The 25,136-nt window shown below is 44.4% G+C and overlaps 1 protein-coding gene across 2 annotated transcripts in view; it reads right to left on the bottom strand.

Moving 5' to 3' along the window:
* Nucleotides 1-16,467: 16,467 nt before the first annotated feature.
* ZFP64 (ZFP64 zinc finger protein) overlaps nt 16,468-25,136 on the bottom strand; it is a 100,011-nt gene continuing 91,342 nt past the window's right edge. For both annotated transcript variants that reach the window (XM_008013900.3, XM_037982636.2), the window contains 2 exons: nt 22,821-23,072; nt 16,468-19,558 (listed from right to left, as the gene is read on the bottom strand). In XM_008013900.3, the coding sequence (XP_008012091.3) occupies nt 18,849-19,558; nt 22,821-23,072 (962 nt within the window). In that variant the 3' untranslated portion in view covers nt 16,468-18,848. The remainder of the gene's footprint in view (nt 19,559-22,820; nt 23,073-25,136) is intronic.

Here is a 25,136-nt window from a genome sequence, read left to right as displayed (position 1 = left end):
TGGGGTTTCACCATTTTGGTCAGGTTGGTCTCAAACTCCTGACCTCGTGATCAGCCCACCTCAGCCTCCCAAAGTGCTGGGATTACAGGCGTGAGCCACTGCACATGGTCCAGGATTTATTTTTATAAGTAGAGTAAGGTATGGAAACTAACTACTTTTTTTTCCAAATTGATAATCGTTTTCCCAGCCAACTTTATTAAATTGTCCTCCATCTTTCTCTTCTTAAATTATATATCAGGTTTAACTGTTTTAAAAATGAACATATATTATTTGTATAACAATAAGAAATACAATTACTTAAAAGGAATATAGATTGGGTGCAGTGGCTGAAACCTGTAATCCCAGCACTTTGGGAGGCTGAGGCGGGAGGATCACTTGAGTTTGGGAGTTCGAGGCCAGCCTGGGCAATACAGCGAGAACCCCATTTCTACAAATAATTTTAAAAATTAGCCAGGTGTGGTGGCGCGCACCTGTGGTCCCTGCTACTTGGGAGGCTGAGGCAGGAGGATCACCTGAGCCTGGGAGGTTGAAGCTGCAGTGAGCTATGATTGCACCACTGTACTCCAGCCCGGGCAACAGAATGAGACCTGGTCTCCAAAAACAAAGAAACAAAAAGGGCTGGGCTAGGCGGCTCATGCCTGTAATCCCAGGCCTTTGGGAGGCCAAGGCGGGCAAATTATTTGAGATCAAGAGTTCAAGACTAACCTAGCCAACATGGTAAAACCCCGTCTCTACTAACATTACAAAAATTAGCTGGGCGTGGTGGTGCACACTTGTAATCCCACTCAGGAGGCTGAGGCAGGAGAATCACTTGAAACCAGGTAGCGGAGGTTACAGTGAGCTGAGATTGCACCACTGCACTCCAGGCCTGGGTGATAGAGCAAGACTCTGTCTCAAAAAGAAAAAAAGACAAAAGGAATACAATTACGTGCCGATGCTTACCTTTCTTGCATTTCTCAGTTGTTTTGCACGAGACCAGGTACATAACATGTGCTTAATAAGTATTTCTGAACTTAAGGCACCAACTTGTCTATTTTCTATTTAAAAATATTATGGACAATACCTTCTTCTTGTTAACTATGGTATCATTCCAGGCATTTGGTGGTGAGATCACAGTACTGAAGGTTTTGTTCTCTTGGTGTCAGCTTTTTAGTTAGATTGCAAAGAATCCCATTCTACAGATATAAAAACAGTAATGTTGGGTGCCAGGATTCAGTATTTGAAAAAATGAAATTGACAAGCCACATGTAATCTTTATATCCTCTTATGCCCTTATTGGGTTATTCATATCACACATTTTCAGCTATTCTTAAACTACTTTGCAGCAGTGCTGAATCTTTTCCCAAATAAGTAAACGAGGTTACAGAAATAAGGGTACAATGAGTAGCCTTTTATAGATACTACCTGGGCCTGGCACGGTGGTTCATGCCTATAATCCCAGCATTTTGGGAGGCCGAGGTGGGCAGATCACCTGAGGTCAGGAGTTCAAGACCAGCCTGACCAACATGGAGAAACCCCATCTCTACTAAAGAAAAATACAAAATTAGCCGGGCATGGTGGCGGGCGCCTGTAATCCCAGCTACTTGGGAGGCTGAGGCAGGAAAATCACTTGAACCTGGGAGGCGGAGATTGAGGTGAGCCAAGATTGTGCCATTGCACTCCAGCCTGGGCAACAAGAGCAAAACTCCGTCTCAAAAAAAAAAAAAAAAAAAATAGACTGGCTGTGCATTTCTCCTTCCTTCGTTTTAAATATGTCAAGTTTTAAGGGATCTCTGGGGGAGGATTTCCTCCAGCACCCGCCCTCGCCCCTCCCCAAGGCGGCTCCCATTCATTTTCTGACATAAGGAGCTTTGTCAACCGCTGCGCATTTCCAATTTTCAGGTTGCCCTCAGAGTTACTGAAAATCCGGCAAAGCTGTCCATTTATTTTATTGTGGCGCCCACCCCATTGGCTTTCCTTGATCACTGCTTTGTCCGGCGATCAAGATTTACATTTAAATATAGGAATAGAAACAGACTTTGAGGCTATTAGCAATGAAAGATAATCAATTGGAAATGGTTCCCTGCTGGGCAATTTTCAAGCAGAGTCATCACCAAAAACCAATTGTGCTGGCAGCTTTTGGCCGTTGTGAACATCACCGTCCAATTAGAATTACAGCCCTTGCCGAGTCCCGTGATTCATACACAATTGATATTGAATATTGATTCAGCAAAGCAAGGCCTATGGGATAAATTCCCAACATTTGGGGAACAAAAAGATTTTAAATAATTCCTCTTTTTGCTGATTACTACAATGGTTATGTACAAAAATGGTGAAACTTCAAATGATTTTATGCTTATAGCACTTATGTTGTCTGACTAAGGGGTTGGTAGATTTTATATATGTATATTGACACCTGGTCATTAGAACACTCATGATCCTTGATATTTTTGGTATACTTTTATTTAATATACTATATATCACCTAAACAATGTAAAAATATGATCTCATATGGATTTTCAAAAATTCTTTACTAATGTCATTGAGTTATTAATGCTGTAACAATAATCAGCTTATCTAAATTAGTACAGTACTTAACAAAAGAATACGCATTTTGGAAAAGGGGACAGTCACCATTTTGGCCTTTCACCATTGCTGATGAGGGTAAACCGGTATAGTCCTTGTGGAAAACAATTTGGCAACGTTTAGCAAAAGCCTTAAAAATGTTCATAACCTTTACCCCATTAATTCAATTTCTGGGAATCTATCTGAAGAAAATAACCCTATATACGGAAAGAGCTTGAAGCATTAAGATGATAAATACAGCATCATTTTTAATTACAAAAATGCAGGATGAGGTGGCACACACAGTCCTGGCTATGGAGTAGGCTGAGGTGGGAGAACCACTTGAGCCCAGGAGTTCGAGGCTGCAGTGAGCTATGATTGCACCAGCGAATACCCATTGCACTCCAGCCTGGGCAACACAGCAAGACCTACCTCTTAAAAAAAATGAGAAGAAAACCAAATGCCTACCAAGAGATTAATGGTCAAGTAACATGTTTTTAAGTCATATATAATAATATGAAGAAACACCATATTAGTTTTCAAAGAAGGGAAAAGAAAATGTTCATATTGTACACACATTAACATACACCATACAATGATGTAAAAACATAATAGAGCAAAAGGCTAATAGAGCAAAATGTTAGCAGTAGTGGCCTATAGATTTGGGACTAGATTATAAAGGTAATTCTACTTTCCTGTATTATTTTGTATTTTCCAACATTTCTGTATAATACATGAATTTAATGCATATAATGAAAATGAGTGACTGTCATAATATTTTTTGTTATGAAAATACCAATAACACATTAGTGCATTGTCTCCCAATACAATATGAGTATTTCCTTTTTTTTTTTTTTGAGACGGAGTCTCGCTCTGTCGCCCAGGCTGGAGTGCAGTGGTGCGGTCTCTGTTCACTGCAAGCTCCGCCTCCCGGGTTCACGCCATTCTCCTGCCTCAGCCTCCCGAGTAGCTGGGACTACAGACCCTGCCACCACGCCTGGCTAATTTTTGGTATTTTTAGTAGAGACGGGGTTTCACCGCATTAGCTAGGATGGTCTCGATCTCCTGACCTCGTGATCCGCCCGTCTCGGCCTCCCAAAGTGCTGGGATTACAGGCGTGAGCCACTGCGCCCGGCCAATATTAATACTTCTTAAGAGGGGTGGTGGCCGGGCACGGTGGCTCATGCCTATAATCCCAGCACTTTGAGAAGCTGAGGTGGGTTGATCATTTGAAGGCAGGAGGTCAAGACCAGCCTGGCCAACATGGTGAAAGCCCGTCTCTACCAAAACCGAAAAACAAAAACCAAAAATGAGCTGGGCATGGTGGTACACGCTTGTAATCCCAGATCCTTGGGAGGCTGAAGCAGAAGAAGCGCTTGAACCCGGGAGGCGTAGGTTGCAGTGAGCTAAGATCGCGTCCCTGCCCTCCAGCCTGGATGGCGGAGTGAGACACTGTCTCAAAAAAGAAAAGGAGTGGTAAATTTTTGGTAATATTTTATTAAACAAAAGCGTAAGAGTGGGAGGTAAACTATAGATGGAGTCAGGGAATAGACCCTCTCTATGATGGAAATGAGTTTTGTTTTTTTTTTTTTTGCAGTAACAAGGTGAGCTGCTGAAATGACTGTTGGACTAACTGAATAAACTCCTGTTTATCCTAAAATTAGAATCCTGGAGGAATAACAAAGAAGACCAGGAAGGCAATTTTTTTTTTTGAGACAGAGTCTCGCTCTGTCGCCCAGGCTAGAGTGCAGTGGCCAGATCTCAGCTCACTGCAAGCTCTGCCTCCTGGGTTCACGCCATTCTCCTGCCTCAGCCTCCCAAGTAGCTGGGACTACAGGCGCCCGCCACCATGCCCGGCTAATTTTTTTTGTAATTTTTAGTAGAGGCAGGGTTTCACCGTGTTAGCCAGGATGGTCTTGATCTCCTGACCTCGTGATCCACCCACCTTAGCTTCCCAAAGTGCTGGAATTACAGGCATGAGCCACCGCGCCCGGCCCAGGAAGGCAGTTTGTTCTCCAGACTCACATCTAGAAAGGACAGATTACATGCAATTCACAAATTGCATTATAAAAAGCTCTTTTCAGTTTGTCGCCCTAGTACTTTCCAGAGAGTGGCAGAAAACCAAGTTAAAAATATTCAGGCCGGGTGCGGTGGCTCATGTCTATAATCCCAGCACTTTGGGAGGCTGAGGTGGGTGGATCACAAGGTCAGGAGTTCAAGACCAGCCTGGCCAAGATGATGAAACCCCATCTCTACTAAAAATACAAAAATTAGCCAGGCATTGGGCTGGGGGCACTGGCTCACGCCTGTAATCCCAGCACTTTGAGAGGCTGAGGCGGGCAGATCACCTGAGGTCAGAAGTCTGAGACCAGCCTCTAAATACAAAATTAGCTGGGCATGGTGGCAGGCGCCTGTAATCCAAGCTACTTGGGAGGCTGAGGCAGGAAAATCACTCGAACCCGGGAGGCAGAGGTTGCGGTGAGCAGAGATTGCGCCATTGCACTCCAGCCTGGGTGACCAGAGCGAAACTCCATCTCAAAAAACAAAACAAAACAAAACAAAACCCCCCCAAAAGGTAGTGGATTACTCGTGGGGAAGTCTGGGCAAAATGTAGAAGAGATATTTCTTTATTATTCCTCACAGCTGCATGTGAATCTACAATGATCTCCATGTAGACTGAGATTCAAATAAAACTATTTACAAAAACAGGTGGCAGGACAGACTTAGTCCCTGGACTGTAGTTTGCTGATCCCTGGATAAGACTATTGGGGCCAGTTTTTACTTCCCTGGGATAGGATTCTTTGTGCACACCCTTTGTGATATAAATTTGCAGGGCTCTCCCACTGCACACAAAGTATATTTCCCCACCCTCTGATGCTGGACTTGCTCTAGGTAGTGGAACACTGGTAGACATGATGCAAAGAGGGGCTCTACCCTGCTTTGTGAGTTTGCTTGCCCTCTTGCACTCCTGTGATCTGCCATGAGAAAATCAGTCATTGTTGACCCAGGGAGAATGTAGTGATCCAGGGAATAGAACTGAATCCAATCTAAATCTGAAGCCATGCCCAGTTACCCAGAAGCCTAGAACAGAGCTGCCCTGTTCAATCATGAGCCAGAAAAATAAGCACTTGCTGTAAGGCCCTGGGCTTTTGGGGGTGGTTTGTTATGGGGCATTATCTTAGCAATAACTGACTAATACACCATCCAGCATTCTTGGCCAACAAGCAATAGATGTTGCTTTGCACAGCTGGGGTGACCTCTGTCCGGGTATGTGTTTTGTTCACTGTAGTCTCCATTTTCCAGATGAAGGACTATTGATTTGCAGCAAATAGTCGAATAAAACAAACATGGAATTATTTTAATAGTCAACCATGCCCACTGGATATAAAAATGCAAGTTTTGGCCAGGCACTGTGGCTCACCCCTGTAATCCCAACACTTGGGAGGCTGAGACAGGTGGATCACCTGAGGTCTGGAGTTCGAGACCAGCTTGGCCAACATGGTGAAACCCCATCTCTACAAAAATTAGCTGGGCATGGTGGTGGGTGACTGTAATTCCAGCTACTTGGGAGGCTCAGGCAGGACAATCTCTTGAACCCAGGAGGCGGAAGTTGCAGTGAGCCGAGATTGTGCCATTGTACTCCAGCCTGGGCAACAAGAGTGAAACTCCATCTCAAAAAAAAAAAAAAAAAGTTTTATTGCTAGAGGAGGAAGAGGAGGAGGAAAAGGTCAGGGGGATGTGTGCTGTTTTAGTCTTGGCTTACCCAAGAACAATTCTTAAATCTTGAATAATTTTAAAGAAAAGAAGAGCAGATCATCAGTCCATCCTCAGTGCACTGACCCTCAAACAATGCAGGGATTAGGGGCACCAACGGCACATATTTTGTACATGTATTACATACTGAATTCGCACAATAGTACAAGCTAGGGAAAAGAAAATGTTACTGAGAAAAGTGGGAGTGGATCATCATGCAAGTCTTCATTCTCGTCATCTTCACATTGAGTAGGCTGAGGAGGAGAAGGGATTGTTCTTGCTGTCTCAGGGGTGGCAGAAGAGAAAGAAAATCCACATATAACTGGACCCACATAGTTCCAACCGGTTTTTTTTTTGTTTTTTTTTTGTTTTTTTTTTGGAGATAGGGTCTGTGTTGCCCAGGCTAGGGTACAATGGTACGATAACAACTCACTGCAGCCTTCAACTGCTGGCTTCACGCGATCCTCCCACCTCAACCTCCCAAGCACCTGGGACTACAGGTGTACACCACCATGCCCAGCTCATTTTTGATTTTTTTATAGAGACAGGATCTCACTCTGTTGCCCAGGCTGGTGTCAAACTCCTGGGCTTAAGTGATCCTCCTGCCTTGGCCTCCCAAGGGGCTGAAATTACAGGCATGAGCCACTATGCCAGCCAACTAAGCAGCTTTAATGAGACGGTCACAAGCAATGTGTTATGACAGACGGGAATGCGTCTCCAAGGTGACGGGCAGTGACCCTTGCAGGAACGTTGTACTGCACATCCTTCTCAGGTGGGGCACATGTGTTGATGGAAGCAGAGAAGAGAGAGAGAGCAGAGAGATGTCATTTACAAGATGGCGATGAGAAGGGTCATTGCTGCTTGGTGTGTAGGAATGAGGTAGGGTGGTTAGAGAGAGGCATCGCAAAGAAATGCCCTGGGAGCACTACCTGCTGATGTCTGATGACTCTGCCCTTCGGGAGCCTCCTCCGTAATGTGGGTCAGCATCACTTATGTTGGAAAGTTGCTGGATGATGCTGAGGTGTTTGTGACACTCACAGCAACACCTGGCACTGGTAGCTCTTGTAATTGTTAATTTGTCAGCTAACACAAAAACCCACGACGACAAATTTTAAATCAAAACTTTTGGCTGGGCATAGTGGCTCACACCTGTAATCCCAGCACTTTGGAAGGCCAAGGTGGGCAGATCACTGGAGGTCAGGAGTTCAAGACCAGCCTGACCAACATGGTGAAACTCTGTCTCTACCAAAAATACAAAAATTAACCAGGCGTGGTGGCATGTGCCTGTAATCCTAGCTACTTTGGAGGCCAAGGCACGAGAATCGCTTGAACCCGGGAGGCGAAGGTTGCAGTGAGCTAAGATTGCACCACTGCACTCCAGCCTGGGTGATGGAGTGAGACTTTACCTCAAAAAAGCCCCACAAACTTTTACAAATACACAAGACACTATTAATGATGACTGCTTTTTGGGAGGTAAAATAAGGGATAGTGAAAAGAGATGTTTTCCTATACATCCCCAGGTATTGCTTGACAAAAAAAAAAAAGCACATTATTTTAAAAGACAAAATGTTTTAAGGATGTAGGAGTTTTTATAAATGGCTTTCCTGGCCAGGCCTGGTGGCTCACACCTGTAATCACACCACTTTGGGAGGCCGAGGCGGGCGGATCACTTGAGGTTAGGAGTTCAAGACCAGCCTGGCCAACATGGTGAAATCCTGTCTCTAATACAAAAATTAACCTGGCGTGGTGGTGCACGCCTGTAGTCCCAGCTACTTGGGAGGCTGAGGCAGGAGAATCACTTGAATTTGGGAGGTGAAGGTTGTAGCAAGCTGAGATTGTGCCACTGCACTCTAGCTTGGGTGACAGAGTAAGACTCCATATCAAAAAATAAATTAAATAAATAAATGGCTTTCCTATTTAGAAAAGATGTGTTTAGTTTTGTAGTGGGATGAACATTTGATATATGTAAATTTACTTCGTATCATTTATATATATTCTTGAGAAACACTACAGTCTCTAAATATACCCACAACTAGATGACAAAGGCCTTTGTATTTGAGCTTAATATAAACCAATATTTGGGAACAGCATATACCAGAAAAAAAATCACAAATACTGTGTTCATGTCAAAAACAATCTGAGAAATGAGCAGTTTAATTCTCATGTTTATTGCCGCACTATTCACAACGCAAAGGTAAAATCAACCTCAGTGTCCATCAACAGACAAACGGATAAAAATGTGGTACATATATAATGGAATACTATTTGGCCATAAAAAGAATAAAATCCTGTCATTCACAGCAACATGGGTCGAACTGGAGGTCACTGTGTTAAGTGAAATAAGCTAGGCACAGAAAGACAAATACGCATATTCTTGCTTGTATGTGAGAGAGAAAAAAAAAAGTTCATCTCATGGAGAGTAGATTGACAGATACCAGAGGCTGGGAAGGGCATGTGGGTGTTGGGGTAGAGGGTGGTGAACAGAGGTTGATCAATGGATACAAACATACAGTTAGAAGGAATAAGTTCCAATGTTCAATAGCAGAGTAGGTTGACTATAGCTACTAAAATGTATTGTGTATTTCATGGCCTTTTTTTTTTTTTTTTTTTTTTTTTTTGAGACGGAGTTTTGCTCTTTTACCCAGGCTGGAGTGCACTGACATGATCTCGGCTCACTGCAACCTCCGCCTCCCGGGTTCAAGTGATTCTCCTGCCTCAGTCTCCCGAGTAGCTGGGATTACAGGCAACTGCAACCATGCCCAGCTAATTTTTGTATTTTTAGTAGAGATAGGGTTTCGCCACGTTGGCCAGGCTGGTCTCGAACTCCTGATTTCGTGATTTGCCCGCCTTGGACTCCCAAAAAGATGGGATTACAGGCATGAGCCACCGTACCCGACCTGTATTGTGTATTTCAAAGCAGCTAAAAGAGAGGACTTAAAATGTCCCCAACACATAGAAATGATAAATACTTGGCCAGGTGCAGTGGTTCATGCTTGTAATCCTAGCACTTTGGGAGGCCAAGGTGGGTGGATCACCTGAGGTCTGGAGTTTGAGACCAGCCTAGTCAACATGGCAAAACTCCATCTCTACCAAAAATACAAAAATTAGCCAGGCATAGTGGTGGGCGCCTGTAATCCCAGCTACTCAGGAGGCTGAGGCAGGAGATTTGCTTGAACTGGGAGGTGGAGGTTGCAGTGAGCAGAGATCGTGCCACTGCACTCCAGCCTCGGCAACACAGTAAGCCTGTCTCAAAAAAGAAAAAATGAATACTCGAAGCAATAGACACCCCAAATACATTGACTAGATCATGACACATTCGACGCATGTAACAAAATGTTACGTGTATCCTATAATCACAAATATTATGTATTAATAAAAAAATTTTTAAAGCAATAGTTTAAAATTCAATACCATATTTCATAAGCTGCTCTGACTGGCTAGAGCAGGAGTTAGGAAATTATGGCCTATGGATCAACAATAGCCAATAACCTGCTAGTTAAATTGAAATTTTTGAGATAATTGTAGATTCATGTGCAGTTGTAAGAAGTAATACAGAAAAAGCCCTTGTATGCTTCACCCAGTTTCTCCAGCGGTAATCCACCTCTTTTAGGTAATCTACCACCATGAGCTAAGAACGGTTTTTGAATTTTTTTTCTTTTTGGAAACAGGGTTTTTCTCTGTTGCCCAACCTGGTATACAGTGGTGCAGTTATGGCTCTGGGCTAGAGACTGGGCTAGGATTAGTGAAGAAAAGAGTATCTAGAATAAAAATTACTCTTTCAAAGCTTAAAAATTCTAAGTGACATCTGCACCATTCTCTTAAACATTGATATAAAAATTGTTTTCTTGCAACCAGGGACAAATGGATAACTGAAGTACAGTTAATATTTGGTTTTTCTCAAAATCCAGGGTTGTCTATGCATTCATTCATTCATTCATGAAAAGTTCTGTCACCCAGGCTGTAGTGCAGTGGTGGGATCACATAGATCATAGCAGCCTCCATCTCCTGGGCTCAAGCCATCCTCCTCCCTCAGCCTCCCGAGTAGCTGTGACTACAGATGCATGCCACCGTACCTGGCTAATTTTTAAAGTTTTTTGTAGGGACGGGGTCTACCCTATGTTGCCCAGGCTGGTCTCAAACTCCTGGCCTCAAGCAATCCTCATATCTTGGCCTCCCAAAGCACTGGGATTACAGGCATGAGCCACTGCTCCCGGCCACGTCTATGTCTTTTAAAAGAACTATACACAGAGAATCAATTTCTCTTAAAGAGATAGTTTATCAAAAGGATGCTCAAAGCTAACAAGTACAGATGACACTGGGCTGGGTACTAGAATTAACAGTTATTCATGTGCTGCCCCTCCCGGCTATGGGATAAAAATCCTGCCCTTGGCATTAGGATGAAATCATTCTTTTGTGACCTTTCAAGAAATATATATCGCACAGCGTGAGAAACAGCACTAGTGCAATGCCTTTAGAATTCTGGGACTGACAAAGGTACATTTGTTTCCTGTATGCCTAAGTCCCTCAAACTAACACATGGAGATCGAACCATCTTAAGAGCAGTTTATGGGAAAAAGACTAATAGAGAGGTATTACAAAGAGCCCTGTTTGGAGAATCCTTCCCAAATGCAAGGGTTTTTATTTTTTATAGAGATGAGGTCCCACTATGTTGCCCAGGCTGGTCTCGAACTCCTGAGCTCAAGGGATCCTCTCACCTCGGCTTCTCAAAGTGCTGGGATTACAGGCATGAGCCACTGTACCTGGCCCAAAGGGTTTTGTTTTGTTTATGTGGGGGGAATAAGTATTCAAATGCTGGTTCTACTTGTTCTGGTTAAGATGGAAGCAACTGCAAGTCAAAATTTTACCAAGAAAACTGGATCCCAGAAACTCCTTTAACATCAGACTGTTTTTGAGACAGAGCCTTGCTCTGTCATCCAGGCTGGAGTACAGTGGTGTGATCTCAGCTCACTGCAACCTCCGCCTCCTTGGTTCAAGCAATTCTCATGCCTCAGCCTCCTGAGTAGCAGGGATTATAGGCACATGCCATTACACCCGGCTAATTTTTGTATTTTTAGGAGAGACAGCGTTTCACCATGTTGGCCAGGCTGGTCTCAAACTCCTGGCCTCAAATGATCTGTCCTCCTCGGCCTCCCAAAGTACTGGGGTTATAGGTGTGAGTCACTGTGCCCAGCCTTAACATCAGAGATCTAACGTGAGGTCAGGGGGACAGTGTGTGGAATTTTGCAAGTCCAGGAACTTGTGTGTGAAAATCTTTTATTTTTAAAAAATGTATGTAGAGGCAGGGTCTTACTCTGTTGCCTAGGCTGGTCTCAAACTCCTGGCCTTCAGTGATCTGCCCACCTTGGCCTCCCAAAGTACTTTGATTACAGGCATGAGCCACCGCACCTGGCCAGAAAATGAATCTTTAGTTTCACTAGCCTCTGAATGAAATCCAGTATTTCTGCCAGTTTTGGATGTAGGCACCAAATCACAGTAGCATTAGCCAACCTGTGCTTTAGTCAACAAAATAAATTGGATATTTTCATATAACATCATGGCCATTGTAGATTGCTAGTTCAAAATAAAAGTAGTTACTAGATCTGCTGCCAGAGCTTGTGTTTAATGTTAATAAAAACACACCTAACAATTTAAAAAATATTTTGATAACTATTTTAATGGCAATGGTTCCTTTTGCAAACCTATGCATTTTATTCTTTTAAACATCGCTGAGCAGATTCACGGATTTCATCGAATTGCCAAAGGGGTCCATGACTCAGAATGAACTGTGTCTTAAAGCAGGTCTCCTAAGCAAGCGGCATGGGGTATTGAAAGGAGATCCACCTCAGAGACCCGAGACATGGCTTCTAATCCTGACAAGCTGCTTGACCTCAGACAGGCTTCTGTCTCTCATGCCTTCACTTGCATCTCTATTGAAATAGAATTGGGCCAGGTGCAGTGGCTCACAGCTGTAAAAAGCACTTTGGGAGGCCAAGTGGGGAGGAGAGCTTGAGGCTAGGAGTTGAGACCAGCCTGGGCAACAAAGCAAGATCCCATCTCTACAAAAAAAAAAAAAAAAAAAAAAAAAAAAGCATCTGAAGCAGCCTGTGGGGAGTAAACGAGATGCAATCGTGAGCGTCTCCTAAGAGTAGCTTCTCAAGCTCAAGTGGCCAGTGAAACTCACATAAATAATCCATGTTTAGTTACCAGAGATCAGCATTTGAGCAAAATTTATAATTTTGTAACCTGCCTATGTTGGGGGAATGCAACGTTGGTCATTCCTGCAATACTTGCCCCAGCACACAGGCAGCCCAGGGACATTTTTCCAACCTAATGATCCTCACATTTGAAATTTTTTCCCATCCTACTATAGACCTCATCATTCTTGCAAAAAAGACTTTGTTCTATCTCAACACTTAGAACTCATGATTCTGTTCCTGAGCTGCCCACCTCTGCCAGTGGGAGACGCCCTAGGCTAAGGTGAGAGATTAAGGAAGCTAGTGGAAGGCTGGGCATGGTGGCTCACACCTCTAATCCCAGCACTTTGGGAGGTCGAAGTGGGCGGATCACTTGAGGTCAGGAGTTCAAGACCAGCCTGGGCAACATGGTGAAACCGTCCCTACTGAAAATACAAAAATTAGCCAGGCGTGGTGACATGTGCCTGTAATCCCAGCTACTCGGGAGGCTGAGGTGGGATAATTGCTTGAATCTGGGGGGCAGAGGCTGCAGTGAGTACCACTGCACTCTAGCCTGGGTGACAGAGCAAGACTCTGCCTCAAAAAAAAAAAAAAAAGAAAAAAAAAAAAGCAGCAGCTAGTGGAGAAAGACTACAGGTGCCCGGGTCCAGCACAGCAGGTTAGACTCCCCTGTACCAGCTGCATGACGCTGAGTGAGTTAATGTCTCTGAAGATCAATTTTCCTCACAAAGATGAAGGCAAATACTTTCTATTGTGAGGTCCCATCAAAATCATGAAGCGGACACTAGTGAATGTTAGCGGGCGCCAGGGCTTGTTCCTCCCATCCAGGGACCTGAATGGTCACCCCATCCAGGAGTCTTGATTTCAATGGTCAAAGGCCCTTCCCACAGCTTATTAGTGATACAGACAGGCTTAGGTATGCCCTTGTCTTCAGAAAACTGGCTTTGTTATTTGCAAAGCTCCATGCAAAATATTTTCAAAATTGTTATTCAAAAAATTAAGCAATTTCCAGTTGGTGACAGAACATGCAACCCCACAGGGGGCCTCCTGACTCTGGGGCCCTTTGTGACAGCACAGCCCGTGAACACGGTCCATCTCCAACTCGCACGACTCTTCCCACCCTGGTTCCACACGACAATCACCTGCAGAACTTTAGAAAGTAGAGATGCTCTCGTAGCTCCCCTGAGATTTCAAACACCAAAGAGGCTCTCAGGGGATCGCGGCAGGCAGGCGCGGTTGAGTGTTACTGGAGTAGAGCCTTAGGATGCCTTGGAAGACTGTCATGGCCCAACATCCACAAGCAGCAGGCAAAACTGTCCCCATAAAGCCCCGATAAGACAAATGCTTGTGAACGGAACACCTCAGGGTCTTTAGGACCCATATCACGTGCTTAATACCTCCGACCCCTGTGCGCCTGCCTTACCGTGCAGAGAGCAGAGGATGCTCATGGGTTCAGCATCTCCCCTTCCAGGTTTTAACCGGCACAGCCCGCTCCAGAGGAACCTGCTTCCCGGTGTCCTTTGTAGAGCTATGGTGTGTGACTAGGTGGGGAGGCAAGCAGCAGCTTATGTGTGACTTTCCAGCAGTGTTAAGGACAGGACCTGCTGTCCTGGTTGGAGCTTAAGGTGTCATCTGGGACTATGTGTTAAAGATGTGTGTGGTGGGGGCCATGGGAAGATACAAGTCATGATCCCTGCTGATCATAAGGCCACAGTACCTACATCTTGGTTATTCCTCCTCCCCCTACAAAAGAAAAAAAGCAAGCAGGGCTCAGGCGGTGGGGGAGACAGGCGGAGCCAACTTCTCTTAAGTCAGTAGATTGTATCATTAGGCCAAATGTCAGGCATGACCCATTTTACAGAAGAGCAAACAGACTCACGTGACATCCCTCTAGCTGAACAAGGCAGGGATTTCCCATCTTCAACTGCATTAGCTTATAACTAAAAAAAAAAAGGTGGCTTCTCAGAGTAGAAGGATGGTTGCCAGGAGTTGGGGGAAACGGGGAGATGTTGATCAAAGGGCACAATCTTTGTCATGACATGAACAAATTTTGGGTTGTAAGGCACAGCATGGGTTGTGGCGGCTGTGTTGATCTGTGGTAGTCATTACACAATGCTTAGGTATTTCCAATCAACACATTATAGACACTGAATATATACAGACTTTGTCAGTTAAATATTTAAAAGAGGCAGCTTTTGGCCAGGCGCGGTGGCTCATGCCTATAATCCCAGCACTTTGGGAGGCCGAGGCAGGTGGATCACGACATCAGGAGTTCGAGACCAGCCTGGCCAACATAGTGAAACCTCGTCTCTACTAAAAATACAAAAAATTAGCAGGTCATGGTGGCAGGCATATGTAATTCCAGCTACTCAGGAGGCTGAGGTAGGAGAATTGCTTGAACCCAGGAGGCGGAGGTTGCCGTAAGCCGAGATCGCACCATTGGACTCCAGCCTGGGTGACAAGCGTGAAACTCCATCTCAAGGAAAAAAAAAAAGACTTCTAGGAAGTCACCACCCTAACCCAATTTATTACTGGGTCAAATTGTTATGTTTTAGAAGTTTCTTCCCCTTATCCTTCAGTTTCTGCATTTAAACGAGGGACGGGGGCTAGGTAGGGTGGGAGAGGCCATGGCCTCAGGCACACATTTAAGGTGGTATCCCATCTCAACTGATAAATACCATAATGCAACTTTTTAAAAACCAAAATGAATGCAAAAGAAACCTACAATGAACAGGATGTCAGAACTCTAATCACGGGATCCAACTCTGCTTGCACAGCCCTGACTTGCCCTAATCCCAGGTCAACTTTCCACAAAACTACGAAAACAAAGCAGATGACCTGCGAGGCCACCATTTGCCAATTGGCATTAAAATATTTTTTGGTGACTGAGTTCTCAGCACTCCCTTAAGTCTCATGTTCCAGGCGAGTGCCTCACCCTACAGAAAAACACCTGCAGACAGGTAAAGTTCTTACTGCAGTGCCTGGCTGAGTCATGATGGCAACCTGAATTGAGGCTCATCTGCTTTCTTAGAAGAGGTTAAATACGGGAGACAAATAAGCTATTTGTGCTCTGTAGTGTCTCGAAGGCAGCAAGAAAGCTTAAACAGAGGGGCAGGAGATCGCCTTGATTTCTGCTCTTCATGGGGATTTTACAAGCTGATCTGAGTAAAGATCGAAGGATCCAGTTTTCCCCAATACCTGACGGAAAACTCATCTGTCTGTGGCATGAAGCCACACCTTCCTTAAAGTGGCCCCATGAAATTTTTTTAAAGATGGAGTCGTATTGCTACCCAGGCTGGACTTGAACCCTTGGGCTCAAATAGTTCTTCCCAGCTCAGTCTCTCAAGTAGCTGGGACCATAGACACTCATTACTGATGCTGGCACAATTTCATGTTAACATTTCTCCCTTGCCTTTTATCCAAGGCCAATCACCCTGTTGCTTGTACTCAGGGGTTAACAGACTGGCCTTCCAAATCATGTTCTTTTTATAAATAAAGTTTTATTGGCCCACAGCCAAACCTATTTCCTTCCCTATTCTCTGTAGCTGCATTACAGTGGCTGAGTTGGAGCCTCGGTGCTATAACAGCAGGGGCAACAGAGCTGATGACAAGTAGGACCAGCAAAGCTCAAAACATTTACTATGGCCGGGCGCGGTGGCTCAAGCCTGTAATCCCAGTACTTTGGGAGGCCAAGATGGGCGGATCACGAGGTCAAGAGATCGAGACCATCCTGGCTAACATGGTGAAACCCCGTCTCTACTAAAAAATACAAAAAAAAAAAAAACAAACAAAAAAACTAGCCAGGCAAGGTGGTGGGCGTCTGTAGTCCCAGCTACTTGGGAGGCTGAGGCAGGAGAACGGCATAAACCCGGGAGGTGGAGCTTGCAGTGAGCTGAGATCCGGCCACTGCACTCCAGCCTGGGCGACAGAGAAAGACTCTGTCTCAAAAAAAAAAAAAAAATTTACTATCTGGCCCTTAACTGGAAAAGTTTCTGGATCCCCGGGGCTCAGGTGAAGTCAAACTGCAAACACTCTGTTTCCTCTTCCAGATCCAGCAGGCTCTGCAAATGGAGGCTGGTGTAAGAACTGCCATTCTGGTCTGTGCCATGTTAGCTGCTTCTTTCTATTACGGCTGTTTTATTTGGTCATTACCTGTACATTTTAAGTCTCATTCTAGCAGGTTTAGCCAGTTCAGCCCCCACTTCTGAATGATTTAACTCCACTCACTGCCACCTTCTAATTTCCTAGAAACGGTCAGGTAAGACCACCCCTACTCCTAGAAGTTTCCTGGTCCTAGACTTCCCTCTGAGCCTACTTTTCTGAATGTCGGAATTCTTACCAGTCTCAAAAATTCTTTTCAGTTTCCCCAAGTTTTTTATAATACTCATTCAGCCTTATTCTCTTGAACTACACTCTCAGCTTTGTGCAAATCCATTTGTGTCTCTGCCAGAAAATTTGGTATCTTTTAATGTGTTTTACAAGTCACACTTGCCAGTTCAGAGCAAAGTCCTCTGCAGGAGAGTTTGCTATATTCTAGGACCATGGGCCAAATTGAGCCTGCCACCTGTTTTTGTAAAGTTTTATTGGAACACAGACACATTTGTTTTTTCTTGCACTCTATGGTTGCGTTTGCACTAAAACCACAGAGCTGAGTAGTTGCAAAAAACTTTATGGCCCCCTGACTGCCTGAAGTATTTAATACTGGGTTCATAGCTTTTTACTCACCTCTGCTTTACTGGGAATCCAAGTTTGCTGGGTGATACCAGCTTAGATATAAAACCCTTAAAGTCCATACAGCTGTTAATAACAACAAAAAAAGCCTTCTAAAAAGACTGATATCTTTCCTCTTTATCTAAAGAGCTACAACAAGAAGTACAAGGAACGTTTATGTGATTTCAATCTATGGGTTCCCACTTGAAATGTCAACAACCTTCTAGAACAGAAAGGCAGATCAGACTCAACGACAAATAGCAGAAAGGTAACAATAGCAACTGTACAATCACGCCAGCATTCAGTAACCACTTTTCTGATCAAAACCATTATCTCCAAAGAGACTAATTCTATCCTGGGTCTCTTTTCTTCTTACAATAGAGATTCAGCAGTACACCATCACCCTGATGGAAAACTTCAACGGAGTCAGATATGCCCAAACCAGCACCATTAACAAACTAGGTACCTCTATTTCACAAGTGAAATAGTCCCTTCCATACAATCTATAAAATTTTACATCCTTTTTTCCTAGTTTACCAAGAACAATGGATCCACTTAATCTGTTTCAATTTCAGAGATGTTCAACTTGATGAGGGCACACAAGAATTTATATTAAAAAAGAGTATTCGAAGGAAAGATGCCAAAAGTAGAAACCAAGCAACTTTGGATAAGTATTATATCCACTGAGATTTCATAACCTCCTAAGGATCCATCTATGAGAAGAGGTTGGATTTTCAGTAGTTTGTCAGTTCAGCAAACACTAAATGCTTTCCGTGATGAAACAGATGCTGGTGTGAGGTTGTCCCACGTATCACATATCCCAGCACAAAGCTCAGGGCCCACTGGGCCCCTGGACTTTTCTCTCCAAATAGAAGTAAACAGAATTTTGAATTCCACAAGACAAGCACAGGCTGGGCTAGTTAGCTTGATCTTTGGCGCCACCTCCAGGTCAAAATGCATTTCGTTTTACTACAGTAGGAACTCATTGAGAAATCCAAGGTGCATTTATAATTAAGTTACTGAATGGGGTGGGGGCTGGGGATGGAGAACCTCCTACCATAACTGTCTGTGGAGGACTGCAAAATTGAGTATTCCTTACATCATACTACCACGAGTCTGCCTTTTTTATTGTAAGACAACAGGTAAAAGAAACCACACAAACATAAGGCAAACACTTAGAACGATCACCCACGTTATGAAATAGAAGTTTTCCAGCAACCCCAGACCCTTCATGTATACCTTCCTCACCTTAACCCTTCCCACTATAGAGATTAGTTTTAGTTTTCTATATCGTCTAACTAGTGTAATAATTCCATCAGAGATGGATCAGTTTTAAAATTGGAATTCATTACGTAGAAGCTATCCCCATGGGATAGAGCAGGGATCGGTGGACCCCTCCTTTGAATGACCAAGTCGACTTGCTCAGATAATCCTTGGAGGGAAGGGACAAATGCGAGAAGTGTCTCCACAGCACTGTTTTGCTTTCATCACTGTCGCCCCAGCCATCGCCTCTGGAGGCCTGTGAAGTTGGAGCGGCCAGCCCCGCAAGGGGTGCCCAAAACCTGTCTCACTGGCTTCACACCTTTGGAGGGCTGGGCAACAGCACCGCTCAGAAGTTCCGACACCTGACGACCCCCTTCGGCTGAGCTAGAGGTCTTGGCTGGGCTCTAGGGGAGCCTCCAACTGCCCCGCGGAGACCAGGGTGCTGAGCTGCCCCGACGCAGCGCTTTCCGGTGGGAAGGTGACCAAGTCTGAGTTCTTGTTCTCGCTCTGGTCACTGTGCTGCTTCTTGTGGCATCTCAGAGAGTCATCCCTGACGAAGGAGGCGCCGCAGGTCTCACAGCGGAAGGCCCTCTGCGTCACGATCTTGGCCACATGTTGAGAGCTGCTCTCTCTGAGCCCTTCCTTGCCCAGAGGGGCCCAGTTCTCCGTCTTGGCCTCGTCCCTGTGCACCTTGTCGATGTGCTTGGCCAGGCTGCTGGGCCGCTTCGTGTCGAAGCTGCAGAAGTCACACTTGAAGGGACGGTCCTTACAGTGGACTCTGCTGTGCACGCGCAGCGCGGCCGCGCTGGAGCAGGAGTAGCTGCACTCTGGGCACTTCTCCGGGTGGTCGGCCTGGTGCAGCCGGCTGTGCTCCAGGAGGTCAGCCCGGTCCCGGCCCTGGAAGGCACAGTGCAGACACTTGAAGGTGTGCTTGATGCGGATGTGCGATTTGAGATTCGCCTTCATGGTGCAGCGGACGTCGCAGAACTCGCACTTGAAAGGCTTCTCCCCCGAGTGCACGATCATGTGCCTTTTCAAGTCCGAGCTGATTTTGAACTTGGCGCTACAGAGCCAGCACTGGAAGGGGGTATCCCCTAGCAATGGAAGGTGTGTTTCCATTAGAATAGGCAGGCAAAACAGACCCTCCCACCCCAACCTGCCTCAGCACACTTGGCCGCAGTGAGATCGTTGTTTTGTAAACTCTACCCACAACCTCCTAAGGACAACACTTGTTGTGCATATTAACGCAAACTTCACTACAATCCTATGAGTGGGTACTGTTACTCCCACTTTACAGATGGGGCAACTGAGGCTCAGAGGGGTCAAGTTACTTGACTTAGGTCAAACAGCAGGGATTTGGAACCCAGGCACTATGGCACTCAAGTTCATACTCTTGATGACCCCTTCAGTTTCAAATCTAAACTCCCATTTAACTTGACATCCCAGAATTGAATGTGCAAGAAGACGTGAGATTTAAATTACAAACAACTGCTTCAAATCAAGCTAAGACCTGTGAAGATGCTTACTATAGTGTTTAATCTACATGACATCAGTTATTGAGCTTGTATTTCAAGTGAAAGCTTCTTACTTTTATAAGTACAGGCTGAATTTTATTTATAATATTAATGCATAATTATGGCAGCAGGGGACAAATAATAAAGAGCCATGGTCTCTTCTCTAATTTAGAGTCCCATTCCCTGGAGACATTGCTAAGGGTTTCTAGTTGTTTTGAAGGTTGTCGCTTTAAACATCAGTTGAATATACACAAAGATAAGCATCTTATCCTACACACCCATCCTTTCCCTAACCTCTCCCTGCATTCTGGTGGTTGTGACTTTTACACTTTTTTTTGTTTTTGAGACAGTCTTGCTCTGTTGCCCAGGCTGGAGTGCAGAGGTGTGATCTTGGCTCACTGCAAGCTCCACCTCCCGGGTTCACGTCATTCTCCTGCCTCAGCCTCCAGAGTAGCTGGGACTACAGGCGCCCGCCACCACACCCGGATAATTTTTTGTACTTTTTTAGTAGAGGCGGGGTTTCACCATGTTAGCCAGGATGGTCTCGATCTGCTGACCTCGTGATCTGCCTGCCTCGGCCTCCCAAAGCGCCAGGATTACAGGCGCCTGCCAGCACACCCAGCTAATTTTTTTGTATTTTTAGTAGAGACGGGATTTCACCATGTTAGCCAGGATGGTCTCGATCTCCTGAACTCATGATCCGCCCACCTCAGCCTCCCAAAGTGCTGGGATTACAGGCGTGAGCCATTGCGCCCGGCCGACTTTTGCGCTTTTAAGCTGAGTAGTAGCCTCACATCTTAGTCCGTCAGCTTGAGATTTTTTGAGGATTCACTCCTCTTCTCCACACTTAACTCCTCACTTGTTAGAAGCAGCTTTCTTTTCACCTTTAAGTAAAAAAAATTTCCATTCTGTCTGGTGAATTCTCATACTTTAATCATTTTCAGATTTCAAGTTCAGAAGCCAATTATAAATAATTTAAATGGTGACTAGGAATGTGTTATTCATCGGAGCCAAACACTGCACCAGGATTACAATCACTTCCTTCTAAGTCTGCTGTCACACTCGGGCCAGTGGATGGGGTAACCCATCAATATAATTTTGTTTGCTTTTCTTACATGCTGCTCATTTGGGGGCACATTTTAGCTTGCTTCTTGATTAGATTGTATTTCTTGAAAAAAGGCATCTCAATTTCAGAAGTCATCCACTCTCATAATTTTGTAACTTTCAAAGGAATTTTTTAAATGGATTTTTAAAACTTCTGATTTAGTTTTTCTTGACCTTCTATACAAGTATCAGCCTGATATTTCTCTTTGCTGCAATCCCAGTTAGCCATATTCAGGTATTCACATATCAAATATCTCATGCCAGATGTTTTCTCCCTTCCTTTGCTAGAGTTTATCTTCTAGTAACTCCCACTAGCATGGTGGCTGGGAGTAAAGTCTCGAGTCCTTGCACATCATTCTATTTTGCTCTCATACTTGAGGTAGTTTGGCTGGGTATAGAATTCTAAGTTCAAAATCATTTCCCAACTCTTGAGGGAGGGCACTGTTCCCATTGTCTCCTAGAAGCCAATACTACCCCAGACATATTTCTAGATATAGATGTCCCCTGTCCACTCCCTTCCATCCTGATTGGAATCTTGTGAGCACTTTTACTCTCCTGGCCCCTTAGAATTACGGACTTTATTTCTCATTTGATTTTCTATTTTCACTCTATTTTCTTCTCACTTCCATTTTCTTTTCTTCCTAGACCTGGTCAGAAACCAGACTTCAGGACTGACTCTTATTCTCAGTTCACTCACTCAATTTTCCCCCCTAATCTCTGAGAAATTAATTGCATAGCTAGCAATCCTAGTTTTATTTCATACCTCTTTGTTCTCATTATCTCTTCATAGGTCTCTATTTGGATGCAACATTTCTGCCAGTGGGTAGACACCAATTAGAATGTGAAAATTACCCAAGTACTCTTACTTCCAGGATTAGTTATTGACTTGGCTCATTTTATTCCGTTCATTTCCTATAAATGACTCATGATCCTTGGTTGACTATATTTGGGAAAGTAGACTGGCTTAATGATTAGACATGGATGCCAGAGGTTTCACCTGCTACTGGGTTAGTTGGGCAGTTTTGCCAGGCCTTGGCTAGTCTCCCAAGCTTTGTGGCCCTGGCTGTCTACATGCTTGTTCCAAGCTCAGAGCCCTCAGGGCACTTGGATATTGGCTGGAACATTGGCTCCCAACTGTATGGTTGCCTCCCATTTGTCTGCTGGGACACAGCTTTCTATACTCAATTTTAAACATTACTATGTTCCTGTCTGCTCATCCTTTTCCAGGAATTCACTGAACATTTTCAACTTATGAGCATCCTTATGAATATCCCAAACCCCATTTTTCCATGCCACATTGAGTTGGTCCTATCACTTCAGTAGGCTCCCATAAAGAAAGGAAGGAAGTTCCTAAGGTTAAAAGTTTATGATTTTTAATTATACTTAATGGATCTTGCTACATTCCCAATTAAGCCATGCAATCAGTGTGTACATTTACTGAAACATCTAGTTTATAGGTCTAACTGGAGATACATCTTTACCTTCTTGGCAGTTATAGTGGGTATCCACCCCAGCTGGATTCCATGTAGTCAAGATACAAAACCCAGCTGTCAGTCATATTTTACCAAAAGCTGTTGTTCCGGCAACAGAAAAATGACAAACCTCACAATTATCATAGAAGTTCCAAATTCTTGTACTTCTACCACACCAAGTCATTTAAGTTGCTTGTGTTAAGTAAATGAAGGTTAAGAAATTAGAGAAAAAGTAAGCGACTGAGGTTTCCTGGTCAGGGACTCACCCGTGTGGGATCGCAGGTGGACGGTGAGCTGGCTGGAGTTGCGGCTGGCATAGGGGCAGAGCTGGCATTTGTATGGCCGCTCGTCAGAGTGGATCCGCAGGTGCTTCTTGAGGCTACTGCTGTCCACGGCAGCATAGTCACACAGGTGACACTTGTGTGGCTTCACACTGGTGTGGCACCGCATGTGCATGGTCAGGTTGTCCTTCCGGCTGAAGCACTTGTCACAAAACTCACACTTGTGTGGTTTGTCTCCTTCAAACACATAAGGAGTCAAAGTTAAGGGTTTTTTGGTCAAGATGGCTACAGATATTTGACCAAGATGGTAGCCTGGGCATATGGGTGTGCTGCCTCCTCCTGTCCAAATACCGAGAGAGGAAGATACTGAAGTCTACATCAGCATATTGGGAAACAAGAATGTGTATCATTCATTGATAGCTCAGAAATCCTAAGGGACAGATGACATAAAAAATCAGATTGATGGAGGAAATTATAGGCCAAACCCTGCTTGGGAAAAATGGCAGTTGTTATAGAAGTACTCAGAATAAGAAGTGGCAGCTGTAGGGATCTTGGACAGCTTCATGAACCACATGGAGAAGGATCAGATGAACCCCTTCCTCTCACTTCTTCCAAACAGCAAGCAGCATGCCATCTCCCCCTAGGCTGTTGGTCAAAGGATGCTGAGGTCAGAAAAAGAATCCAAGGGCCTGGTAGTTAGAGATGCCAGGGATAGCAGAAAATCACACACCCAGAACATTTCCATCCAGCCATGTTTCATCACTACCCCCAAGCCCAACCATTCCAGGCTGATATCTAAATAAAAGTTAGTTTACCCAATAAACAAATGCTTGGGGAAAGCCAGAACCAGAAAGACACGCCCAAGTCAAGAACTTAGTTACTAAAGCAAAGGGAAGAAATGAAATTAGCGAAATGAAAACTATGGCCATCAAAACAAAAGTTCTAATAAGTTGACTAGCAAAAAGAGTGTTGAATGACAGCTATTGGTGGATGTATGTCATCATACATTTGTCCACACCCACAAATGTACAACACCAAGAGTGAAACTTGGCCAGGCGCAGTGGCTCACACCTGTAATTCCAGTGCTTTGGGGGGCTGAGGTGGGTGGATCGCTTGAGCCCAGGAGTTTGAGACAAGCCTGGGCAACATGGCAAAACCCTGTCTCTATACAAAATATACAATATTAGCTGGGTGTGGTGGTGCATGCCTGTAGTTCCAGTTACTTGGGAGGCAGAGGTTGGACGATCACTTGAGCCCAGGAGGTTGAGGTTGTGAGCCGAGATCATGCCACTGCACTCCAGCCTAGGTAACAGAGCAAGACGCTGTCTCAAAAAAAAAAAAAAAAAAAAAAAAAAAAGTGGACCCTACTATAAACTATGGTCTTTGGTTGAGAATGTTGTGTCAGTGCAGGTTCATCTATCGTAAAGATGCATGACTCAAATGTAATGTTAGTAATGGGGAAGGCTGTGCATATGGAGAAGCAGGGGACATACGGGAAATATCTGTATCTTCTGGTCGTTAGGTTCACTTTTGCTGTGAACCTAAAACCGCTCTTATAAAATAACAGAACAAAAACAAAAAACCACCTATTAAGAAAAATCTTAGAAATGGAAGACACAGTTAAAGAATCTCCCAAAAGGACAAGAGGAAAAAGATGCCAAAAGCTAAGACATGAAAACTCATTCTAGATGGTCCAGGACAGAACAGAGAAGAATTATTTCCCAACACTAAAGACTGTCATGTATCTTATTTAGAAGCAGGGTGGTCCAATTTCAGAACCCTAAGAATGGTGAGATCGGGAAGCTTCCAGAAAGAAAACCACCAGCAAAATGCTCATATCAGCATAAAGCTCCTCAGAACAGTGGATGCCGGCAAGATAGGAACAGGATCTTCAACTTTCTATAGAAACTGTTTTAATAGAGTCTTATACTTGAATTAGCATTCAGTGAGAGGAGAAGATAGTTGATATATGACTTGGTATCACACTTAAAACAGTGTACACCAGAATAAAAAATAAGGGTAATGGTGAAGGTAAGATGGGAACATGAGAAAATAGTACAATGGAAAAAGTATAGCTTTCAGACAAGAGAAAAACAACTATCAAAAGACTTGGTTGGGGCGACTGGGCATGGTGGCTCATGTCTGTAATCCTAGCACTTTGGGAAGTCGAGGTGGAGGGATCACCTGAGGTCAGGATTTCGAGACCAGCCTGGCCAACATGGTGAAACCTTGTCTACTGAAAATACAACAATTAGCTGGGCATGATGGTGTGCACCTGTAATCCCAGCTACTTGGGAGGCT

Source organism: Chlorocebus sabaeus, chromosome 2 (genome assembly GCF_047675955.1).
Source record: "Chlorocebus sabaeus isolate Y175 chromosome 2, mChlSab1.0.hap1, whole genome shotgun sequence".
In the NCBI taxonomy this organism is placed as follows: domain Eukaryota; kingdom Metazoa; phylum Chordata; class Mammalia; order Primates; family Cercopithecidae; genus Chlorocebus; species Chlorocebus sabaeus.
The sequence above is the reverse complement of the archived record's forward strand: the minus strand, read 5'-3'. Positions and strand labels throughout refer to the sequence as shown.